Raw genomic sequence first — 23,627 nt, forward strand, 5'->3', positions numbered from 1 at the left:
GACGTGCGGGGAGAACCGGGCGGGATAAGGGGCGGGGGGACTGACGTCACAAAAAAAATGTACGGACTCCCTCCTTCGGCTGTATTCGACTCTATTCGGCACGCAAATCCGATTCAACCAAAGCTTGTCTATACTAACGAAGATGTACCACACAAAAATTAATGCGAGACACTTACACCAAATCTATTGACTCTATTAACAGTCTATGGGGTAAATGCATTTCTGCTTTTCATAAAGAAAATTCACTCTTAACATTATTTTTATCTCTTTCTTAATTAGCAAGGCTGGACCAGAACCCTGCTTTGGCTTGACTTATGATGTTTCCCCAAAATATATAAATTTTTAAAGGATGTTAAAGATTTTTCTAATTTTTGCACGGAACTTATAACACTATTTTGTGTTAGTCAAAGGAGATGTTGTGTCCCAGTTTAACTATTTTCAACTATATACTTTGTAAACTTGTTAATTAAGATATTATTCACCCTAGCAAATTAACTTGTATAAATGATCCAAAGTCATGAGTACATTCATTTTGGAACATGATTTATTGTGGACAATTTATAACTTAATTGCCACAGTATGAAGTTTTGTGGAAGAAAGAAAGGACAGGTGACTAATAGACAGAGTTAAAGCTTTGAAGTCCTTAAAAATGTTTTATAGCATTGCTAAATTACATTCCCAGTTGCATTAGGAATAATCAGGGCCGTAACCAGGGTTTAGAAAATAGTGATGTCCAGAATGTTTCTTTTGATGTCGTATTCAAGGAGTTTCAGGGCATGCAAAATTCATGCCCAATGATACCCTCTAATGCAACCCAAGCTATACATCCGACCGACAAAAACTCTGAGCTGCTGTTGGAGCTCGTAATGCTGTGGTTTTCAAAGTTTTTCGCTCATGCCCCCCCCCCCCCCCCCCCCCCCCCCCAAAAAAAAAATAGGCCCTATTTGCTGTTTTATAGTTGGCAGGGTCTGAGGGTCTCCACCAGAACATTTTAAGCACTATACATAATGTTTTCTGCGTTATGATATATTTTGTATGCACAACTTTGTGCATTTCCAGACAACTTTATGATTAAGATCTATTCTTGCTATCCTTTTTGTGTATTTTTCAAATCTCCTTTAGTGTTCATCAGACGCATGTTTGTTTTTCAATGAACACACACACAGTCCCAACCAGGACAGAAAAACAATCTCACACACGCACACACACGGTCCCCACTAGTGTAGAAAAAAAACCACATAGGCCTACATGTACAAACAATCCCAACGTTTTAAAAAAACCAGGATTTAAAAAAAAAATGAACACTCACACAGTTAAGAAAAAAAAAACACAGTTCAACCAAAAACATATAAGGCTCTGTATCTCAAAAGCCGCACCCCAGACCGTTTCATTATCTTCTATTCCCCTCCTGCTCTTCTGTATGAGTATTTCAAAGTAAAAGCGATCTGGCACTTCAAACATTGATTGGTAACAATTTTTGCTGTCTTACTGTTTTAGAAAAAAAAATTACCAAGGTCCAAACCTTAGTAGTTAGGCCTACTGGTTATGACCATGGTACTAATGTTGGGACCTCTTTACCTTAAATGTTCTTTCAGTTGTGTTGCACTGACTGAAACTGCAGCTCCCTCTGCTGCAGGAACATAGTATAACATACATCTGCTTCCCTTATGTGAAGTATAGAGCTTTTACAATTTGAGAACTGAAACTTAGCTCACTGGGTGTTCATTTGTTTACATTCATAGATATTTTTGGCGTTGTTAAGCAGATTTCATGTTCCCAGAATTTAGCCGCATTTGTTCAAACTCATGTTCAGCCTCATTAAAGGCCATACACAATAACAGGTGATTTAGTGTGCAGTGCTTTCTGTTATAGCTTAACACAATAATATATAAAAATGTGTCCCTATACTTTTATTTTCCCAACATCAACAAACCAGAGTTCATGTAATCAACATAGCCTTAGCCTGCATGAGACTATGTTGCAGTTAGATATGTCATTTCTAAAGGGACTCAAAATATTATCAAAAGCATTGACATGACTGAAAATGCAACAATTTAAATATTCAATAGGGCTGCAGTTTGTTTATTTTCACTAGTATTTACCTAGACTCAGGACATTTTATGAATGAGTCCCTTTCATAAAATATCTTAGGAAAAAAAGAAAGTGCCATATGCACAGATATTCCTTCTATGCAATTTTGCCTGTTTTAGTTGACATTTTAACACATTTTCTTCAGACGTTTTTCTCCTTTCTTTTATGTGTTGCTGAGGTTTTTGGTGAGCCACCGGATTTCTACCTTCTCTTCTCGTGTTAAGGTGCATAATGACTAGTCTAGCCTACATATCAACGCACATAGACGCAGCCATTGTTTACGATATGACGACAAGTTAACCCGCATAGGTACCACACACACTTTGCAGAAGCTCAACTTTAGAGTTACTTTATTAACAATTGATAGTCAAACACTGAATGCTCACCAAAGGAAAGGTTGTCTGCATGAGTGTATTATAGGTTTGGCTGTCATAGATATGTCAGAGCGAAGAGCTCGGTAAAGCCTGTATGTGTCGCTCATTCAGCGGGGTGGTGTGACATTCCAACCCGCTGGACTGATACTGTCCTCGGCCTATGGTAACGAATCTCCTCGCTCCTTGGCTCCGGGGAGGAGGGAGGAGCTAACTGTGGGACAGCGTGACATTTCCGCATGTCAATAAAAAATACATTTCTCCAGTCAAGAAGAGGTTTGTCGATCATGTGAATAGGTGCTGTACCGCTTTTACATTTAGCCTACTCAAAGTTACTTTGTAGACTTTCGGTCACATGATGCCCAGCCTGAACAGTCACCAGCTGCCAGGTGCTGCCTCTTCGCAAGCAAACAAAACGCATTTTAAAGAAGGGGTTCTTATCTGAAAGAGAAAGGATCCTGAAAACTTTAAACATGCTGAAGTTCAAGCAAAAGTTCGACCTGCACAGAGAAGTGGAGAGTGACATCCTCAGGAAGGAGGCGTCGGTCTGCAGGGTGAAAGGTGAGGTGTTCAGGTACCCACGACTAACTTTGCTTCTTTATTGTCCTGCTCTGTTGTTGACATACTAATGCTTATCTAATTGCTTGGAAAAATAGGTAGCTAAAAGCCTTAAAGTGTTTGGCCTCTTTAACAATGAGGTTGAGCTAACCTGAGTGAAGTCTATACGGTATAGTGTGTGTTATTAGTTTGAAATGAGTCTCTTGTAAAGTTAAAATGTAGAGGACTTTCTTTGACAATCAGCTTTAGCTTCTAAAAATGAAACTAAATAAATAAATCAAATCCCCTATTTTAAAAATGGCACGTTTTGGCCAGTAGATGGCGGTAGTTACTCTTCATATTTCATCTCTAATTACCATGTAAATAATATGATTAAATCAATCCTTAAAATTAGTAGACTTAACCTACTAAAAGGGAGTTTAATTTTAAATGAAGATAGACTACAGCTCTTAAAGTAGACCTACATTAAATATCTGTTGTTGACTTTAGTACATAACATCCAGTGCTTTAATTGAAAATATAAAGCTGGTGAATGGGACACAATACAAATCCTGCCTACACATTTGGACACTTACACAAGTAATAACAACATTGAGAAAGATATGTTTTTTAATTGTCAGGGCATGTTGTCATTTCTTAAATTATTGTTGGCATAATATTGGTTATTGTTGCTCTGCTGTGCTTGCAGAATACTCTGGAGCGTTGGACATTCGTATCCTGAACATTGAGAGAGACGGGGGCATCCTTTACTCCTGGAAGGTGAGTTTATAGTGAAGGACTTTAAAATCCATCTTATTTACAGAGTCAGGAGGGTTTTTTTTATACACAGTGATATTTTTTGTAATCCCAGATTTAACTCTTATATGTGGAAATTAGGAAAGAGAGTAAAATTCAAAGTGCTAATTAAAAGCACACATTGTAGTAACCTTATCTGTAATATTAACAGAAAAACACCTTAAAACTGTGTTTCCTTCAGTGTGACATCTGGCTCAACTTGACATCTCTAATAAACTCAATGCTCATACTATTCTAAGTAGATGAAACCGTTTGGCAAACATCGCTTGTGTGATGTTTTATCAAACATCTTTAGTTATCTGCTTGCCCTCATTCCCCATTGAAGTTGAAGTGAGTGATCCAAGACACCATTTTTTTTAAACAGCAGTCATTTTTCATCAAATGAAAAAAAAAACCCACCTTATTTTGTTGGGCAGATTTCTCTACGTTCATGATTGACGTATTTGCTCATTTGGAAAACTGTGATCCTTGCTAGAATTTAACGTACATTTTCACTGATAGGCACAACAAGAGTCTGCGGGTTTAGCAGGTTAAAGACAGCATGCAGCCTGCAAAGAGGAAATAATCTCTCTGAAAGTGCAAGGTTCACAGTATTATGCACGCCTTGCTGTGCCTTTAGTGTCAGCATAGATGTCGTTTTAATTTAGAGGCAAAAAAAAAAAAAAAGATGGATTCTGGTTTGAAGTGCAGCAGGTTCAGTTGGGATAATCAGCAGGGTAGGAAGAGGTCAAGCGTGACGTTCCACAGGTATCAATGTGATAAAGTCACTAGTGGGAAAGTATGTCCGCTTCGTCAGGACAGATTAGGATTATTGAACTCTGCGGTTTGATTGATTTAAAGACACATGGCCTAACTCTTGGATTCTATTCTTCAGGGGGCAACGGGGACAACAAGGATCGGGAAATTTGACTCCAACACTAAACAGAACAAGGTATTGTTTGTGTGTGTCTCACCTGTTTTATTTTATTTTATGTATGTGCACAATAGTTCCAATGTGGATTTCTTTTCTCTCCATTAGCTCCTGTACACATTTGACAAGCAAGTGAGTGTCAGCAGCTGTTCCCTGAACAAGGAGGAGACGCTGTTAGGTGAGTCTCTGCAATGTTACAGATAACAAATCCAAATCAGCAGACATTGTATGTACTGAAATACAATACTGTATTTCATCCTGACACCAAATCAGTCCATGGAGTGAGAGGTTCACATTGAACAAACTCTGAGTCTGACCCTGACCTCTGAGTGGATTCACTCTCCGATGGGAAATTAGGGAGTTTCCAATTCCAGCACAGCTGATTTGAGTTCATTCAATCAAATCTGAGTGGTTTCACTCTGAGTTCAGCACGTGCACCACGACTATAAAAAGGCAACATTAATTGAGCCCTGATACGACAATTCACCATGGCAACAGGTGACAAAAAGAGGTAACACAGCTGCAGCGGCAAAGGCCAGAGAAGTGGTTTGGGAGAACATTTCTGCTCAAAGTCAATGCATATGAATGTGGTCTATTCTGGGGCGGCTGTAGCTCAGTTTGTAGGGTCTTGGGTTTTGAACCAAAGGGCCACCGGTTTAAGTCCCCGTGCAGGCTAGGTCTGGAAATTGGCCTGGTAGCTGGGGAGGTGCCGGTTCACTTCCTGATCAATGCTGAGGTTGCCCTGAGTAAGGCACCAAAGCCCCAACAGCTCAGATTTTAGCTTCACAGACTCAGTTACACATGATAAGTGATTCAGCTCCCTCTCTTTCTGGAACAAGCTCGAGTTACCCCTCTTTCTCGGGTTTGAGTGATCTCCCTTTCTGAAACAGAAACCCCAGAGTTTCCCTCATTTCAGTGTTGACAGACTCAGTGTTTCCACCAAACCTGATTTTTAAAACAGACGTCTGACCTGCTAAATTCAGGAACCACCTGCAGGACTTATAACACCACCTATAACAAAGGTGGTACCAACAGGAATAAGGCTACAAACACAGCTTTCACTGCAGCTGGGCAAAATCATAGCTAACTAAAACAGTGATTTAACCACGGTGCTTGGAAAATATATTTAAATTAAGTGCTGTGATATTTTCCCTGTGCTTCTTTTTCCTCTCAGCTGTCAGTTTGGCACAAAACACCAGAGGAGAGGAGCGCCTCAAACCAAGTAACACCTCAGATCTCCTTCCCTCTTTTTCATTCACATTCGAATATAGCCTACTGAAATATTCAACGCGATGAAAGCTTAAATCTAATCTCTTCTCACTCTGTCTGTCTTTGTAGTGTCCAAGTGTCTGACTCTTCTGATTGAGATCCATCCCATCAACAACACTAAAGTCCTCAAGGCTGTAGACTGCAGGGTCAAAGTGCAGGTAGAATTTATGTGTGCTGTCTCGAGCCACTTTCATGCAGGGTTTTTTTTTTTATACTGCAGCAACAAGCTGATGCTGCAGCTCGGGACCATTGGAGCTTACTGTGTACAAGTGTCACAGCTCATTTATTTTACAAGCTAGCTGAAAGTGCATTTTTTCTTTCTCAGTTATATCTATTTTTATCATCAGAGAAACACATTAATTATGTCTCCCAGCCACTGTGGATATTCCAGAGGCTTTGCTTGAATCACAACCGTAAAAGAAATGTTTGACGCTCACATTTAAATATGGAGATCAGCAAGCCGTCATCTGGTAACTCGTTATAAACCCCACACTCACACGCTGACTCGTGTTTTCCTTGCCTCTGTAGTTCCTCAATTCAGAAACTGACCGGAGATCAGTGCTGGAGAGCCACCTGCTGCTGCTGACTGAGGACGGATGTGAGTCGGTCTGCGTCTGCCCTTATGCTCCTTCTTACAGAAAACATTTGCATTCTCCGGTGAGAACATTCCAGAAAGTGTTAGAAATTCATCCACGCTCATCTGTGCGTTCCAGATGTGGACCTCTACCATGTTCTGCTGACAAAACAGGAGGGATACAGGGTGGTATGTTGGACTGTGCATTCACAACAGGTTTCATTTTGAACACCTGCTCTTTTGAGGAAGGTGTCAGTGGATTCCTGCTAAGCACATAAATTGTGTAGTGCATTCAGGATTTGTGGTGGTGGGTTCTCTGCTGATTTCTAGCGGTATACATTATGCACATATTTTATTATTAGTAAGCAAAAATGTTTAGGTAAAGGTACAAGTACATATATAAATACTAACGCAATGCTGTAGTATTCAGTTTTGGCCTCAGTCTCAGGCCGTAAAACAAACTGTCTCGCGTCCTCTTGTTGAACTTTGCATTAAATGAATGCGTCCGTGTGACCCAGGTGATGGCCAATCCAGATCGTTTGATCAAAACAGCAGAGCGGATTGTGGAGGATTTTAACTGGGTCCAGTGGGACGGACACACACAGAGACTCTACTATCTTACTCATAATGTAAGACACACACACACACACACACACACACACACACACACACACACACACACACACACACACACACAAACACACCTTACATTAATCTATAAATATGGAAAAACAGCTTTAGATATTTTAAAAAAAAGTATATATTTTACAGGTCAAGTTCCTCATGCGATGTGTTCAGTTTTACCCCAACCATAACTGTGAGACTGTGGTGAGTCATTTCCACGTCTAGTAATTTAAGAAATGGCCAGTCTCTCTCTGAAGCATAATGACCGAACAATAACTTTAAATCATCTTGCCTTTTATTGCTGCCCCACAGTTGGAACTCCCATTAGACCTGCCTGCTAATCCTTTCTGCACAGTCAAGTAAGGAGACAACTACGAGTACAGAAAAAAATACGTTTTCTCAGCACGTATTTGTTTTTGGTATTCTGCGTTTCTGCAATGCTTCTGACATGCCTCCGCAACTAAAACGAGTCACTGTGCACCTCATGTGCTATGAAACAGTTTGCTGTGCTCCTTCATAACTATGTTTGCTGTGCATCCCCGACAGGTTTGTGAATCTGGGTTTTGACCATTATCACATGGAGAAAGCAGAGCAGGAGCCTGTTAGGATGGAAGTGTTCACAAATAGAATAGGTAACACATTCACACACTCATTTAACCACGGTATTTCTCTTATATTACATGCACTTGTTCTTCAGGACTAATTCCATTTGTTGTTGTTTTTCTTTAATTTCTCTTTGCAAAAAACAAGAAAGTAAGTCGAAACACAGAAACAACCTTTGTTTTGTCTACTATACACTAATATGTATCATTCATGGACACAAACTATGAAATAAGTGAATTTTGTTCTCGAGCACCATAAATCAGAAAATCAATCTATGGGACAATGAAATTGTAAGATTGCTGGAAGAGATTGCTGGAAGAGTTTAATTCAGAAAATCTGCCAATCAATATCAGGAAGTGTTTTTAAAAGGTTTAGAATTGATCACACATCCCTTGATAGTATTCTCATACTACTGAAGGTCCACTCTCAAAAAGGGGAGGAGTCATTTTATTATTTTTGATTCCTTCATGAAATTGTAGATTACATCTTTGATTTCTAACTTCCAGAAAATCTTAACTTACTCCTTTTTCAATCCGTTACTGATTTTAACACCCTAATGAACTGATAGATTTTAGGTATTGATATGTAGATACGTATCAGAAATGATTTCATTTCTCATTGATCGTCATAAATAGATGTGACTTGGATGTGTGTGATCTAATATTGCATTGTCCTGTGGTCTGCTTTTAGGAAGCATGTGTGTATGCTACAGCCAACCAGTCAAAGACAAACAGGAGGTGATCTACACTGTGCTTTTGGTGCACAAAGGTGTGTATTTTATACACCGTTTTATATTCAAATACAGTACAAAGAATCCATTTCTCCCTTATCTGAATCTCTTTACATCCTGTTTTTTGTACTGACATTTCCCTCCTTTTTTGCAGACTGCAGCAGAGCCTTCAGAGTATCTCTGGGCAGTGACCAGACACAGCAGAAAGCCACACAGTTCCATCCACTCTTCATTCCTATAGGTCATTGCACAGCTACTGTATAACACACACACACACACACACACACACATGCATAAGAATCTTCATAAATTCTTAGAGTTTGTCTGCCCAAATGCATTCCCTACTTGTGCATTCAAGACAGATGCACAAATACAAACAAGAGTGTGTGTCCTCGTGCAGCTCGATAAATGTCTGGTGTGCAGACTGAATACCAACATGCACACTGACAGTGACGGCTGTGTTATTCCTGTATGTAGGTTACTTCATCCTGGTGTACCTGCAGGGTTATTTCCTCCATTGTATCAACACCAGGCAGCAGGAGATGCTCTGTCACTCCCTCTTTCTCTCAGGTAAGACGGAGGCTTTTCGCCCACATCATGGGTACGCTGAGCGATGCCTGTGCAGCAGCTTGTTTACCAACTGTAGAACTTTTTCCCCCCCTATGTATGTTTAACAAAATTAGAGCTTTTTACCCTCATATGAAGCCAATTTGTCCTGTGTTTAACGTCATCTCTGTCTGCTTCACTCGCCTCAAGGTCCTGATGTTGATTTGGGCCTGCAGTGTCAGTCAGCTAACATCACAGTGTTGCATGCAGAGGAAGAGTCTAACGGTAGTCTTTTGGACCTGGCTACTGGGAGGATTCACTCTGCTGAGCTTTGCCCTGCATACCTGCTGCAGATACTGCGAGCAGACCCTCCTTCTAGGTGAGTATGATGCAAAGCGAGTATTTAGAAAAGCGCTGTATAAATCTGATTTATTATTATTCGTTATTATAACTCCATTCAGAAATAAAGGATTTATGTATATTTGGGGGTTTAGATGCATAAAAGGGAGCAGAAAGGAAATAGATTTCTCCTTCCATGCACCTGAAGACTCTTTCTAGAATAAGAATGTGCTTGAATTTGAATCCTCGCCTGCAGAAAATGATGCATTAGTTCCCCTTTGCTCTGTTTTTGTACTTTTCATGTGTGCATTTTTAAAGATCCACTTTGTAAACAGCACATGCATCACAGTACAGCATCTGTCTGTTGATTGGCTGCCCGTGCGTCTGCGTTCATGTTCTCCCTGTTTGCGTATGCTTGTGTTGTGTAAAAGTAAATTTGCTGTACGTCACCTCCGTCCAAGGTGTCCCAGCAGCGAGAGCGAACCACAGCGCCTGGCCGCCCTCCACTGCCTGCTGGTTTACATGGGAAACAACCCAAACCTGGAGCTGAAGGTACAAATGAAGCCAAAAAAAAAAAAGTTTCAGGAGGACAAAATTATTGTCACACAAAGCACACTTACAATTATGTAATGTTTAAATTAACATCAGGTTGCATTTTTACCCCAGAGACACAACACAACAACAGGGCCCACAGAACACACACCTAGAACAGTCTTTTTCACACAACACAGTGCCATTACTTATTTGTAGAGCTTGAAGTAGTTGTACTAAATATTAGATTTTGTATCTTTCTTTTTTCAAACATTTATTCCAAATGTATCTCCGAGGGTGAAGGCGATATATTTGAAACAAATGCAATTTTCTGCACTTCCATGGGAATTCAGTAGGTGTCAACCTTGAGTTGGAAGTGAGCCGACCGGAGGGAGAGGAGAGAGAGGAGGCAGGAAGATGCACTGACTCTGAAGACAAGAGAAGACAAGGGGACAGAGATCAAAAGAGACTTGAACACTAACAAAAAGAAAAAGGGACAGATATGTTGTTTGGGCACAGTGCTCACTATGACTCAGCCTTTATTAGTGGTGTTCTTAGATTAAGATGTTCCAGCTGCTCTGATAGATTGTAATAAATTCTCTCTTTAGAGGTTAAATGAGTCACCAGCTTCATTAGTGCAGCGTGCACTGGGAAATTGGACACCACACAGAACTTTTTGTATTCTTTGTCGCCTCCATTAAATGGGGCCAGCGACACAAAAAGCGGACACTTTATCAAAGGTGATTGCTCGTGAATATACTTTGCTTTGTTCGAGGCAGTTTGTAACTTGAAGAGAATACTGTGCAAATTGGGTCCCTTGTTCCTTATCTGTCTTCCTTTTCTTCCTCCTCTCACAATGGTTACACAGTGTTTGAAGAAATATCTTTTTGTCAATGTTAGTTTGAATCTTATGTTCAAACAGATGAGATAATGTCAAGAGGAAAAAAAAAAAAGAGAGGTTTTAGGCTTTGAGAATATCTTAGAGGACATCATCGAAGCTACAACGATCCAAGAATTCTTTTCAATATCAAACTGAACATCCACAGTTTGTTAGCATGCTAATGTTAGCTCGCAGCATGGCTTAAGACTCTTTTTCAGTCTTTAATATGCTGTTGTCCATCTTCACTTAGTGTGCAGGTATGCTAGGTATGCTGCTATGCTAAATGAATCACGTTCATAGACCTCCTTGTAGTGTAAGGTAAAAAGTCATGTGACACCAACCAAGACATAACTGAGACCAGAGTGCTCCGAGACCGTGACAAGACCAAGACATTTAGGGATCGAGACCGGGTCTAGGCCAAGACCAAGGCAGGGCAAGACCGAGACCATAAATATCATTGATCATCATCTTGTTTGGTGGAGGTTTGGAAGGTTGTGGCCGTAGCTAGGGGATGAAAATCTAATTATGAATCAATTGAAGTTATTTGTTCTTTTAGAAAGAGGCATTTTTCTTTTAATCACAATAATGACGTGGAAAAAATAGCCTCTGTGCGGTGGTTTTGATTTAAAATCAAGCCTCTGACCCCACTGTGGTAACAGTTTAGTGACGTCACTCAGGCTTTCTATTGATATTTACAGTCCATGTGTAAAACCCGGGTTTTGTTGACTTGATTCAGTCTTTAAAAAAAAGAGGGGGGGGGGAAGAAGTTGTTTCGATAAGTTACAGTAAGGTTATAAGTGCACAGCCAAGCTAACTGTTGTCCCCTGCTTGTAGTCTTTCCCATTAGAAAAGTGAATATGTCACATAATGTCACTTTGCTCTAAAATGAAACAAGAAGATGTGTCCACTTGTCAATCTAGTTAGTAAGGAAACTGAAAGAGGAACATGTTGTACAGCTGCTGTCCCATCACCTCTGACCCCCCCCCCCCCCCCCCGTGTTTCTGCTCTGCCTCCAGATCATCGAATGGCTCTGTGACAATGTGAACCCGTTCGAGTCCTTTGATCAGATCCAGGAGTTCATTCTGGGTCAGTATCAGCTGCAGCATGGGCGACAAAAAGTATCACATCTTCTTCTTCTTCTTTTTCTCCTTTTAGAGTCTAGCTGCACTCTTGCCTTTTTATGTCTCCCTCTGTGTGTGTGTGTGTGTGTGGTTACCAGAGTGCTTACATCTTGTCTACACAAAACAGAATTCTTTCATCAAGTCTGTTTGGCTTTCACATCGCTTCTCGCTGACTTATGCCAGGCGGAGAGATGCAGGGTCTGGAGAGATAGATTAGAGGATGAATTTAGTTATTTTTAGCCAGCACAACACAGCTGTATGTCTATGAGAGAGAAGGAAATCACTGACAAATGCGACAACATTTTGATTCCATATTTACAAGAAAACAGTTGTCAGCGAGGTGATTAGGTAATGGAGCGCCTTCTGTAGCAGAGAATTCTTTTTTTTATTATTTGAATAGTTTACACGTTGTAATTGAGAGACATGCTTTCTCACACACATACAGTAGGCCCCCGAAATACACGTATGCACAAAAACGTGCGAACATGCATCAGTGGAAAGATGTCCGAGTGGGCAGGAAGCGCGCCAGAGGTGTCGGGGGTTCGGTGCCTTGCTCAAGGGCGCCTCGGCGGAACTCAAGAAGTGTACTGGCACCTCTTCAGCAACTTCCATAATTTTGTCAACCCCCGGGACTTTTATGTTGGCATCCTAAATACAACACAAGTAACCGACTTGTTCTGTATCACTGGTGACAATGTGACAGGACTTCTTCTGAGGCCCCTCTTCACACCATGAAATATTGTTCATAAACATGATTTACAAATTGCAGGTATGCCCCCTGAAGACCACAAGGTATCGTTTTAGCCTTGGATGTTGTGAATATAGACCTCCATAATGTCTCTTAATAGAATTTAGAAGCTTAAATTAAGTGAGTTTCAAAGAGATGAACATAAGCTAGAAGCTAACACATTCTGACATATCATTTATAATATTTTAACTTCTCCTCAGTGACTTTGATATTTGTACGATATTCACATTATATTTTATTAATGACTGACTGGTAGTCGATTTGTCCTGTCCACAGCCTCTCCAGAGACTCTGGACTGGAAAAGGGATTTGATAAGACAAAAAAAAAAAAAAAAACAGGTTGTTCTGGCAGTCACAGTTGCTTTCGCCTTTTCTATTAGTTTATCAAAGAAAAACAAAAAGTACAAAGCAAGAAGTAAAATAACAATTAAGACACTAGAGTACAAACTGAGAGCACGCCCTTTGCATCGTAATGCATCAATAAACAAGACAAAAATCCTCCCACTGTGCTGTTAACAACTTCACAACAGCAGGAATAAAGCTGCACAGCTGTATTCCCGGCTTATCCCTTATCCGAAAATTGGCAGGACTGTTTTTCAGCTACTAATCCAGCATGCCAAACTATAGCTTCTCTGTTCCCCTTCCTCCAACAAGCAGGGAATCACAAACACTGACACACGAAACATTGAGATGCCAGGTAAAAACCGTGATACTGAATTACTGTCACTTGGAAACAAACAAACCCAACACATGTAAACGTTCATCCCTCTGTTTCATACTGTATAAACAACCTGATGGTGACTGAGAAACAGTAGACGGACAAACGACAACAAAGATCCCTGTTTGGATTCATCTGTGAACTAGATTTGAGGATTTCTTTTTATTTCTCAGCAGCTTAGCCTTTAAAGACTGCAGCACAGTATCTCACTTGCTCTTATTCAGAAAAGGACACACATTCACCTTAACTATCCCAAATTCTGCAACTAAAACAGCTTCCTCAAATTCAAATTCTCAAATCATAATTGAGCTTTTGTTTTTAGATTGATGCTTGTTGTGTTTTGTTTTGCCTTAAAGAGGCACATTAGGAACCCCACAGTGCAACAACACGGGTACACACATAAAAACATTCTTTACCTCTAAACCTGCTGTTTGGCAAAACAACTGTCGTCAATGTTTGTCTTGTTAATGTTGAGTGCCTTGTTTGTCTCGTAGTCATTTGATGATTGAAATGTTGCAACCGATGTATGGAACAAAAGCCTGACTGTTATGTCTCTATCTCTCTCTCTCTCTCTCTCTCTCTCCCACACACACACACACACACAGCCTCTTTGTACAGGATAAGCTATGAGAAGTCTCTCAGCCTGGATAAAGTCCTGCCTTACTCCTCTGTGTGCGACAAGAAGGTACAACATACACACATGCATAGAGCATATGTTTGAAGCTCTAATTCTTTTATGTTAAACACACACACACACACACACACACACACACACACACACACACACACACACACACACACACACACACACACACACACACACACTTAGTACGTGTCTCTTTGTATTCTAGGAGATACCAGTGTGTCTATCAGAGGTCCCTGGTGTGTCATGTACCATCAATTTACATACTGAATCTGTGTTCAAAGGGAAGGTAACTGTATTCTTTAAATACTTGAAACACATTTTATTATCACAATCAAACTGCTTTATATAATATGTCTGTTGTATTTGTTGTAAGCATACAGAGTTATTGAGCTACTTTTACGGTTTCCTGAACCAGTGCCTCAAACTAAACCAAGACTAGTGTGGTGGGGTCAAGATGAAATGAAAAAAACAGTAATAATGAAACGTGTGATTTTTAAACTAACTGTGTGTGATTGAACTTCATTAAGATGCAACATCCTCAGTTATTTGTTGCAATGTCCTTGCTGTGCCACTTTGGGATTGTGTGTGTGTGTGTGTGTGTGTGCGCAGGCCAGAAGTCTCCAGGGTTTCTGGTTAGAGCTGCAGTGGAACACAGAGAGGACAAAATGTCTGGATGCTGGGCCTAACCCCAGATACAGAACGTCTCACATACGAGGCGACTGGGACGAACTGGTGAGTGTGTGTGTGTGTGTGTGCTCCCAATAAGAATCACAAACAAATGAAGAACACATTGTGTAACTGTTTTGTATTAAGCTAACAAAGTTGCTTGTTTTTTTGTTTTTTTGTGTGTCAGAGGTCGGAGAGGAAACCATCCAGCCACATGACTCACATGCAGGAGAACACAAAAAAGTAGGTCTGCCTCCCAGCGGAGCTTTTGCTAAGAAAAGTAGACACACAGACCTGAAAGTGGAAAGACGACTGCGTCTATGTCTCAGTGTTTTCAGTGTCTCTTTGGTGCAAATAGTTTCATTTTCCCAAGACCTAAAATGAATATTGAAAAATGCTTGGGGTTTAGAAACATTTCTGAATCTGTACTTTTTTTAAATCAACCACAGCCACGTTACTGCTAAACAAGCTCAGCGGTCATTTCTGATTACATCGATTTCCCATAAGAGGAGGTGTTACAAGAGACTGATTTTACTCAGCTCTAAATCCACTGGTTGCTACCGATGGTGTAACTTTTAGATGATAAAAATATGAAATTGCTTTTTGATTTTTCTACAAAGAAAAATGTCTACTTCTTGAGAACTATTGTCAGCTGTGGATTATTACACATTTCGGAGCCCACGTCGAGTATTAATAGCAGCAGATGGTGTTAGCAGCATGAACTTAGAATACACTGTATTGACTTGGAAACATAGGAATCTCTTATTAGTTGGATTGAGTCATTAGTCATCTTTAAAAAACAAAACAAAAGCCTTATTCTCTAACTATGCTGGAGTGCATTAACACCCTATATAGATGTTTGAGTGATTAAGTTGCTTCTTAGCTCAGATATGTTGAAAGTATGATTGAAGAATTAAACAGAGTCTAAGAAATGCTACCCAAGTACTTTTCAGTGTAAAACGACACATTAGTAAAACTCTCAGATCTGCTCCCCCTCCCCGCCCCCCAGATAATTTGATATGTCCTGTCTGGAACCTTAATTGAGCTCATACCTTAATTTTCATGACCTGTTGGGAGCCCTGATAAGTATGCCTCCACTCACTCTCCACCAACGCGTTGTGAATAATAATGTGCATCAGGATTGTGGATGGCATAAGTTAAGTTTCCATTACCAAAGTCAAACAACACAGAAAAAAAGAGCACAAAATCCAAGTCCTCACTAGTATACAGTAACAGGTTATGCTATTAAACCCTCAATACTTACATTGAAAAATACATGATAAGGCGACACTGAGTAGTTTATGATGAAATTTCTCGATGATGGGCACGTACCTGAACGCACCACAGATGTAAACCTGCTCTGAATTACTCATACCTCTCCCCTGTTTGTACTCATGATCAAACCAACAGCTTTTTTTGTTCATAATTAGCCTCCCCTAGGCCAAACTCCAGCACCTGCAAATAAAAAGAAAAATAATAATAAAAAGGTTCTCTCAAAGTTTAGATATATTTTTGCTGCCGACCGCAGCAGACGAGAATTATACTGCCTCTGCTTCCAGCATAAAAAGTAAGACTCTTATTATAATGCTGGCTGGAGGGATTTGTTTTTTTCACTCACAGCTTTCTTCTTTCTTTTTTTTCTGTAGAGTTCTATCAACGGTGGACACCTGGTGTCTGGGTAAGAGACGGCACCAAACACACACAAACACTCAGACGTAAATCCATAGATGCCCCACTCACACATACACACAACACAAAGAGAGTGAGTGTCATAAATCACAAAAAAGAGGTTCTGGCTCGTGTGCTCCACTGAGGTCACATACTTCACGGCCACTGGAGAATTCAACTAAACAGAACCACCACGTTAATTTATCTTGGAGCGAGAGAAAGGGAGGAAGAGAAGAAAGGAAGAAGAGAAGGAGGGAGGGTTGCTACAATTATATAACAGTGTTGAGATGGGTACTTCCTCCCCTTGTCTCCTTCGTTTTCATTCTCTCCTTGTTCATCACGCTCGCTCTCATGATTACAGTGAAGCCGTTATGAATCAAAGACAACACGGGACCTTCCCTAACCTCAGTTCAAATACACATGGATGAGCTCATATATCCACAGACTGCCTCCAATTACTTATGAAACAAACAGTCTCTGCCAATTCAATCACATATCTTATCACTGACAAGACGTTTACCCCTGGTTTTCCAATACATGTTGCATCCCTTGCTGAAATAGTTATTTACAACCCAAGACTCAAGCGGTATATCGTGTTACTTGCAGGCTGTAATTTGATCACATGATAACATGCATGTTGCTGCCCCAATGATGTTCTCATAAATTCACTGGATGCATACATTTAGGTTGAAACAGACATCTTTGTTAATACTATAAAGTCTAAGAAACTGTCACAATGTGTAGTGCAGATACTGTAGGAAGGTGTGCTGTGTTGATCTGCATAGCTGACTTACAGGCAGGTGTGATCAGGCAGGCAGGTCCAGGACTGGTGCACAAAAAAAACATCCATTACCAATTCTATCATTTAAAAATAGCAGACTAACAAGGATGCTCTTGCAATTTAACAGTAGAAGGAATCCAGTGTGCACGGAGTGAGGATACACCGTGAGCGTTTTCTTAAGTGATTTAGTGCCAGCAAAAAATAACTTTTGTGATTAAGTGATATGTCAATATTTTTGCAATTCCAATTGTTTAGTCTGTCAGATATAGGAAGTAAAATGCTTAAAAGTCTTATGTAGAATTTTGCATGATAACATTTGCTTCTTACAGTAGTTCCTTCCCTTCGAGTAGTCAGAAGACTTGAAAAGCTATACCAGCTCGTCCATTTACCATTGTACATCCATTACATCACTTTATTACTTGTTATCCATCTAATAAGTTAATTCATTCATAAAATAATGTAAATAATGTTGTAATATGACCATTTATTTTGTCTTATTTCTTTAGATTTTATTGAACTAACCCTGGCTGGTTACACCTCCTCATTTATTTTGGTATCCTGTGTGTTTCTTGGATAACTGTAAGAGTGTTTTTGTAAAGCTATTGATCCGTTATTTACCACCATGGTGACTTTAATGCTAAAAAAAACACCATCTAGTGCTGAACTGTTTATAACTAGATGAAATTGATGGAACAATAAGCGTTACCAATTTCAAATTTAAATGAGTCCAAATATATTCTGAGTATAGGACGAAACAATTCTCTTACATATGTAAATTTGAAGTGGGTGATCAATTGAAACTGCTGACAGGCATCCAGCGAATGTGGCGGTGCAGCCTGTCAGTAAGCTGGGCTCTGCTATATTTATCTGTAACATAGAACACTAACATCAAGAAGCCTGCTTCTGCGGCTGTGCAAAAGGGATCAAAAAGATGGTGTGTGCAATAATTTATCTACAGTAACCGAGCTGGAGCTTGGTCCACTTTTTTCTTGTGGCTGACATAAGAAAAGCTGCAGTATGCATTCACACTCTTAACACACAAATACACACACACACACACTCACACACGCCCAGAGGGATTGCAGCCTCATAACCCCAGAGCTTTGTGGTGTATTTTTTTAAAGCCAATGCACACTCCTCAAGAAACCATTAATATCCTCGATTCAGTCCTTTTTTTTTTTTTATTAAAGCCATAAACAAGTCAGAGCTTGGGTTTCTTCGACTCCTACTGATGGCCTGTTTAAAGATGTTACTGCAACCGACATACCTGAGGCTACCTGTGGTGTTCATTGGAGTGTAGATGCAGCATCAAACGTGTCTTCAAACAGTTCTGTTGTGTGCACACTCTCACTACTGCCTGGTTTCTTTTAGATAAGAAGCTGGTGCCACTCTTCCAGGAGGAGGACCAACAACAGAGGGCGCTCATAGGCCTGGTGAGAGAGACAGATGCTGAAAACAGTCAATGGCTGCATCATATGCACACACTAACACTGCTAAAATTATGTTTTTTTTTTTTTTTATGTTTGGAACTCTGCATGTCATTCTCCACACTCTCTCTCTCTTTCCCCCATTTTTTGACTCTATCCACGGTCCTATCGCCAAATAAAGTTATAAAAATTCCCCCAAAATAAACCTTTAAAAAGAAACTTGGAATGCACAATGCTCGCTCATGCTATCATGGCTAAACGCTAACCAATAGCTGCAGCCACTTGAGTTGTACTGTCAACTCATAAATAAAAACCTCATTTGCAATCATCAATCTTTATGCTGATGATATTTTTGCTCATTAAGAAGCATCAGTACTAATTTCAGTCTGTTTCAAAACCAGCTAAAAAAACTGCTCACTGGAGCTTGATGTGCGTTTTGTGTTGGACTGTTTGGGTGTCTTATACTTCATTTTTTGGGCAGATCGTCAAATGCATCTTGAAAGACTTAAAGGATTTTAAAATGAATCATTCAGGCAAAGGATCAGCCAATCATTCATTCATGACAAAACATGGGGGTATTTGAAAAGCAGGAAGTCCTTCAACTATCTCAAACGGCAGTAGCTCCAACCCTGCCAGTCAAACTCAAAGAGCAGGATGAGAATAGGAAATAATGAAACAGCCTGGGATGCTGCTTTTGAGATATAGCGCCTTCTGTGACGTCCCTTTGTTGAACTGTGTTTTTTTTTCTTCTTCTTCTCTTTACTGTAGTAGAAGTAGATGATGAACAATGAAAGAATAGGTGCATGTTGAAACATTCCTCTGAAGAAGGATTCAGATTGTTGATATCCAGCAGTTCAACAGCTGCTGTAGGTGGATTGTTCCTCTCACATGGGCTGATGATATATAGACCTCTAAAGATCCATAGTGAAGTGCTGACAGCTGGTGCTTTCCCTCCGTAGTCATCTTTTAAGGTGAAACTGCTGTTACGCTTCAGATGAGTCGACACTTTAAAAAAAAAAAAAAAAAGAGGGCGTTTTAAGGTCCCCGTCTGCAATTTTTTCTCCTCCTGAACGCTGTTTGATGGACAATTTCATATCCTCCGGTTTTCCCCTTTACTCAGCACAGTTTCTAAAGAGCAGATAGCTTCAATTTAATGGAGTTCAGGCTAGATGCTAGCAGTCGCTCAGCTATTCTTAGAGCGACCCAGCCCTCCTGTCTCTGTTTTTTCTCTATACGTCTTCTTTCCCTTTCACATCTATCCCTCTTTTTCCTCTTGCCCTTTTTCTTTAAACTAGTTCTAGACCTTCACTTTCACGTTTTTTTTACTCCTCACATCCCCTATTCCTTTATTCTCTACCTCTTCTTCCTCTCTTCTTTTTCCCTCTCTATGGTTAAATCAATTTAAGGACACTGTAGTCGAGGGAAAAGTCGAGGTGAACTCGATTTGACCCTGCTGAGTGCACAGCAAAGTATGCTTAAACACACACACACACACAAACTCTTACCTAAACACATCTTCACACACACACACTCGCAGAGAAAAATAATCTGCGTTTTGTGTCTTGAATTTTCAGACGGTTGACAAGCTCCGCGAGCATCTGAACAGACACCTGCCTCGACTGGGGAAGAAGAAGATTGACTCGCTCGTTGTCAACTACGTCGCCAAACTGGTTGGTACACCGTGTGGGCAGTGTGTGTTTGTGTGTGTTGGAGGGAGAGAAAAAATTGAGACGGAGGGTTGTCTTCTTTTTTTTTTCTTTTTTTTCAAAAGGCACATCCTTCTACAAGTTATGTTTACTTAATGTCCGCCCTTAGCCTTTTTCGGTGAAGGTTAAGTGACACTCAGCGCGGATGGCTCAGTGGAAAAGGCAGTGAGTTTTCCACCTTAACCGAACACTTTGACAGAGCTCTCAGATGGATGTGTGCTCTTCAGTGTAGAGAGGCTGCTGGAAGCCATCAGGTGTCACTCCTTTCAAACACACAGCCGCTCTCCGGTTGAAAGATGTGTCCTTAACCAGCTCCAATTCATGTGATTTCATCCCGGGATGTGTTTGTGTCTGGGGAGATTGGATGTTTGTTGGTGAGCCTTTAAAAAAGAAAAAAAAAACGATTGAGCCGTAAAGCGTTGTCAGTAATGCTTCATGTAACAGACTGGAAGACTCATTTCTCCCTGGGTTTTTCTCCCTCCCAAGGTTTAATTTACGGAGTTAAAAAAAAAAAAAAAGAAGATTTTATGTTGCTCACAGTGGAGGAACACACAAGTCAGCATGTCTTCAAGATTCAAAAACAGAGTGTATTCAACCTCTCTTACTCACAGACATTAAACTTTTCAAATCATTCAAAACTCTTAAGAGGAGTTAGTTACAGGAGACAAGAACTCAAATTAACTCTTTATCACACTAATGGAGTAATAGAATGTATGGCTGCTGAGAGCTTTAGTACTTTAGGGTTCTTTTAAGGTGACATGAATCCCTAGAATTGATGCGTTAAAGGAATAGTTCAACATTTTTAAAAATAAAGTTGGATGATTAATCAGCCTTCAAGTTGCTCTTTGGCAGGATCTTCTTAACTTCAGATGGAGCTGTGCTAGTTGATACCACTGTTTCTCATATCCCAAGCTAAGCTAAGCTAACTGACTGTTGTAGCCTTTAATTAAGTGGAAAGAAACTCATCATTGATCTTCCCTTTCTCACGTTTTCCAAAATACCAAATTATACTTTAACAATATAAGTTGTTTTCCATGGGTTACAGAACCTGGTAAGTATTTTTTTAAAAGCACAAAGACAATTTAAACATCATTTCTAGATTTAAATGTATATAAAAGTACAACTTCTCTTTACCTCTTCGAGGCTTTGAAAGCCACACCTCCATGTTTTGTAACCGACCAAAGAGCATCAGGTGGGACCTGCATGACCAAGTGGAGCAGACGTAACCACTCCGCGTCTCGGTACCCTATAGAGAAAGAGAAAGAGGTTCTGTAAAGTCGGTCTTTAGTATTCCTGAGAGGTAAATCCCTTCACAGCTAGGAGCCGCTGAAAGCAGACATACAGCATATATCAACAGAACGGTATTAAATCAGGCCAAGGGTAAGGCTGGAATTGAATAGAAATCAGGATGCACCACGTTTTTGGGACTTTATGGAATTGCAAATGACAGAAGAGCAGAGAAATCCTCCCTGGATCGGTCGATGGCTCGGCTCGGGGGACGACAGGTTCATGAGTCTTAACCTGTGTCTTCAGAATCAAAATGAAAGTAATGGAAATAGGCGTGTCTGTAATCATTTTTTCATTGCCCTGCGATTAAAAAACGAGGTGATCATTGAATTTATTCAGCTGAGTAAAAGTGAAAAAGTGTGTTAGTCGAGGAGCCATTAAAAAAAAAAAAAGCTTTCTGAGACGTCTCTCTTCAAGAACGTCGACTACCTCACCAGCCAGGATGATGTGCGAGGACATTACGCTGAGTCATGCTTTCAAAACTCCGGCTGGTTGTGTTTTAAAGAGTGCCGACCTCTCCTCCACAAATAAAGGAACATCTCCCCCTACTTGTCGCTGCTTATTGAGACTAATGGCTGCGTTGACACACGGGAGAAGTTGGGGGTGAAACAGATTAGAGCTTTTAAGAGCGAGGGAACTTCTCTTATGATACATTACAGCGCCACTGCACATTATTGTCAGACTTACTCATCTTCTGTCCCTGTTGCTACACACAACCCACATCTAGCTCTTTCTCTACCTCAAAGCATGTAAAGAACAACCTGCTTACCGCTGAATGATCTAAAGCATTTTTTTTAATTATGCATGAGGGTGATCCTATAGGTCATTAAACTCTTCCTCAGCAGGGGAGCAACGGCGAGCGAGTAAATCCAGTGTCTTTGTCGAGCCGACGCTCATTAAGACGAATCGCTGATTCCAGATTTTATTCAAATAGAAAGTCACACAGGGAATAGAAAGCCTGAGTCAGTGGCTTTAAATCACTTGTACCCCTTTTGTTCGACTTTCATTTCAGCTTGAAAACATCTTGCCTATATCACTCTGTCCTTTTTTTTTTTTTTTTTTTTTAAGGAACTTTAGGGGCTTGGATTACAGCAGCAGCAAGCACATGATATATTAGCTGGAGTAATCACGAAACTAAATAATGCATTTTGCTTGAAAAGTTGCCTCATTGTTTTCCCCAAAATGAATATTTGAAGTTGGAGAAGAAGTGGTTCAATGCATCAAACATTCACATTATTTGTAGTTTTTTCAGACTGCTGGATGAATAGTTTGCTGTGTTACTTTAAGGGGATTTTCTTTTCCATCTGTGTTGACTTAAACGTTAAATGAATCCCTAAAAGAATAAATCTCTGTGACTTATCCAATGGAAAAAATAACACAAAAAAACACAAGTGGTTATTATTACATCTGGATTGTTGTGAAGCAGAACATAAACAAGATAACTCACAAGTAAGGAGAAAATAACAGGGACATAGACATTAAAAGTGAAATAAATTGAAAAATATATAAAAGAAACCATCTCAATTAAAAAAAGACACAGAATGAAAAAACAAATGAAAAATACAGTAATTTAATTTGAGATACGTTTACATGTGGCTTTTTGTGAAACAATTAATAATTAATAAAAATTGTGAATCCTAGATTTATTAAAAGAGGTAAACAACAACAACAACATGACAACACAGAAACATAGGGAATAAAAAATGAAAAAGAGAAAGAAGTAAATGGAAATAAATGGATACACATAGAAGTCATTGAAAGTAAAAAGAGAAAAATAATCATACAAAAATAATATAGATAGATAGATAGCTAGATAGATAGATGGGACCTTTATTAATCCCTGGGGAAGGTTCCCTCAGGGAAATTCAGATTAGCTGCTAATTCAAATAAACTAGTGAATAAGGAATCATTCCTATAATAACAGCAATACTTATTATAAATATTATGGGAATAAAATCATAAAGAAAGAGGAACAGGACTACAAAGGAAGGGAGGACATTTAAATTGGAAATCATTCCAACAAAGAATTAGAGGAGAAT

The 23,627-nt window shown here is 39.8% G+C and overlaps 1 protein-coding gene and 1 long non-coding RNA gene across 4 annotated transcripts in view; one reads left to right on the plus strand and one right to left on the minus strand.

The window, feature by feature from the left end:
- The first annotated feature begins 2,699 nt into the window (after positions 1 to 2,699).
- Positions 2,700 to 23,627, plus strand: part of gsap (gamma-secretase activating protein) — a 34,136-nt gene continuing 13,208 nt past the window's right edge. For all 3 annotated transcript variants that reach the window (XR_009665995.1, XM_061029623.1, XM_061029624.1), the window contains exons 1-25: positions 2,700 to 3,023; positions 3,709 to 3,779; positions 4,690 to 4,746; positions 4,834 to 4,903; positions 5,900 to 5,947; positions 6,064 to 6,152; positions 6,523 to 6,592; positions 6,708 to 6,757; positions 7,087 to 7,197; positions 7,340 to 7,396; positions 7,505 to 7,551; positions 7,739 to 7,824; positions 8,486 to 8,563; positions 8,680 to 8,766; positions 9,003 to 9,095; positions 9,282 to 9,450; positions 9,872 to 9,962; positions 11,838 to 11,907; positions 14,013 to 14,092; positions 14,259 to 14,339; positions 14,663 to 14,785; positions 14,907 to 14,962; positions 16,366 to 16,397; positions 18,540 to 18,601; positions 20,170 to 20,265. Coding sequence is in view for 2 of the 3 variants with exons in the window: in XM_061029623.1 (XP_060885606.1) it covers positions 2,936 to 3,023; positions 3,709 to 3,779; positions 4,690 to 4,746; positions 4,834 to 4,903; positions 5,900 to 5,947; positions 6,064 to 6,152; positions 6,523 to 6,592; positions 6,708 to 6,757; positions 7,087 to 7,197; positions 7,340 to 7,396; positions 7,505 to 7,551; positions 7,739 to 7,824; positions 8,486 to 8,563; positions 8,680 to 8,766; positions 9,003 to 9,095; positions 9,282 to 9,450; positions 9,872 to 9,962; positions 11,838 to 11,907; positions 14,013 to 14,092; positions 14,259 to 14,339; positions 14,663 to 14,785; positions 14,907 to 14,962; positions 16,366 to 16,397; positions 18,540 to 18,601; positions 20,170 to 20,265 (1,962 nt within the window). In the remaining variant the exon portion in view is untranslated. The remainder of the gene's footprint in view (positions 3,024 to 3,708; positions 3,780 to 4,689; positions 4,747 to 4,833; positions 4,904 to 5,899; positions 5,948 to 6,063; positions 6,153 to 6,522; positions 6,593 to 6,707; positions 6,758 to 7,086; positions 7,198 to 7,339; positions 7,397 to 7,504; positions 7,552 to 7,738; positions 7,825 to 8,485; positions 8,564 to 8,679; positions 8,767 to 9,002; positions 9,096 to 9,281; positions 9,451 to 9,871; positions 9,963 to 11,837; positions 11,908 to 14,012; positions 14,093 to 14,258; positions 14,340 to 14,662; positions 14,786 to 14,906; positions 14,963 to 16,365; positions 16,398 to 18,539; positions 18,602 to 20,169; positions 20,266 to 23,627) is intronic.
- Positions 20,566 to 21,749, minus strand: LOC132956274 (uncharacterized). Its single transcript, XR_009665996.1, has 2 exons — positions 21,436 to 21,749; positions 20,566 to 20,681 (listed from the first exon to the last, which is right to left on the minus strand). It is a non-coding gene; the product is annotated as an uncharacterized LOC132956274 (long non-coding RNA).

Source organism: Labrus mixtus, chromosome 22 (genome assembly GCF_963584025.1).
Source record: "Labrus mixtus chromosome 22, fLabMix1.1, whole genome shotgun sequence".
NCBI lineage: Eukaryota > Metazoa > Chordata > Actinopteri > Labriformes > Labridae > Labrus > Labrus mixtus.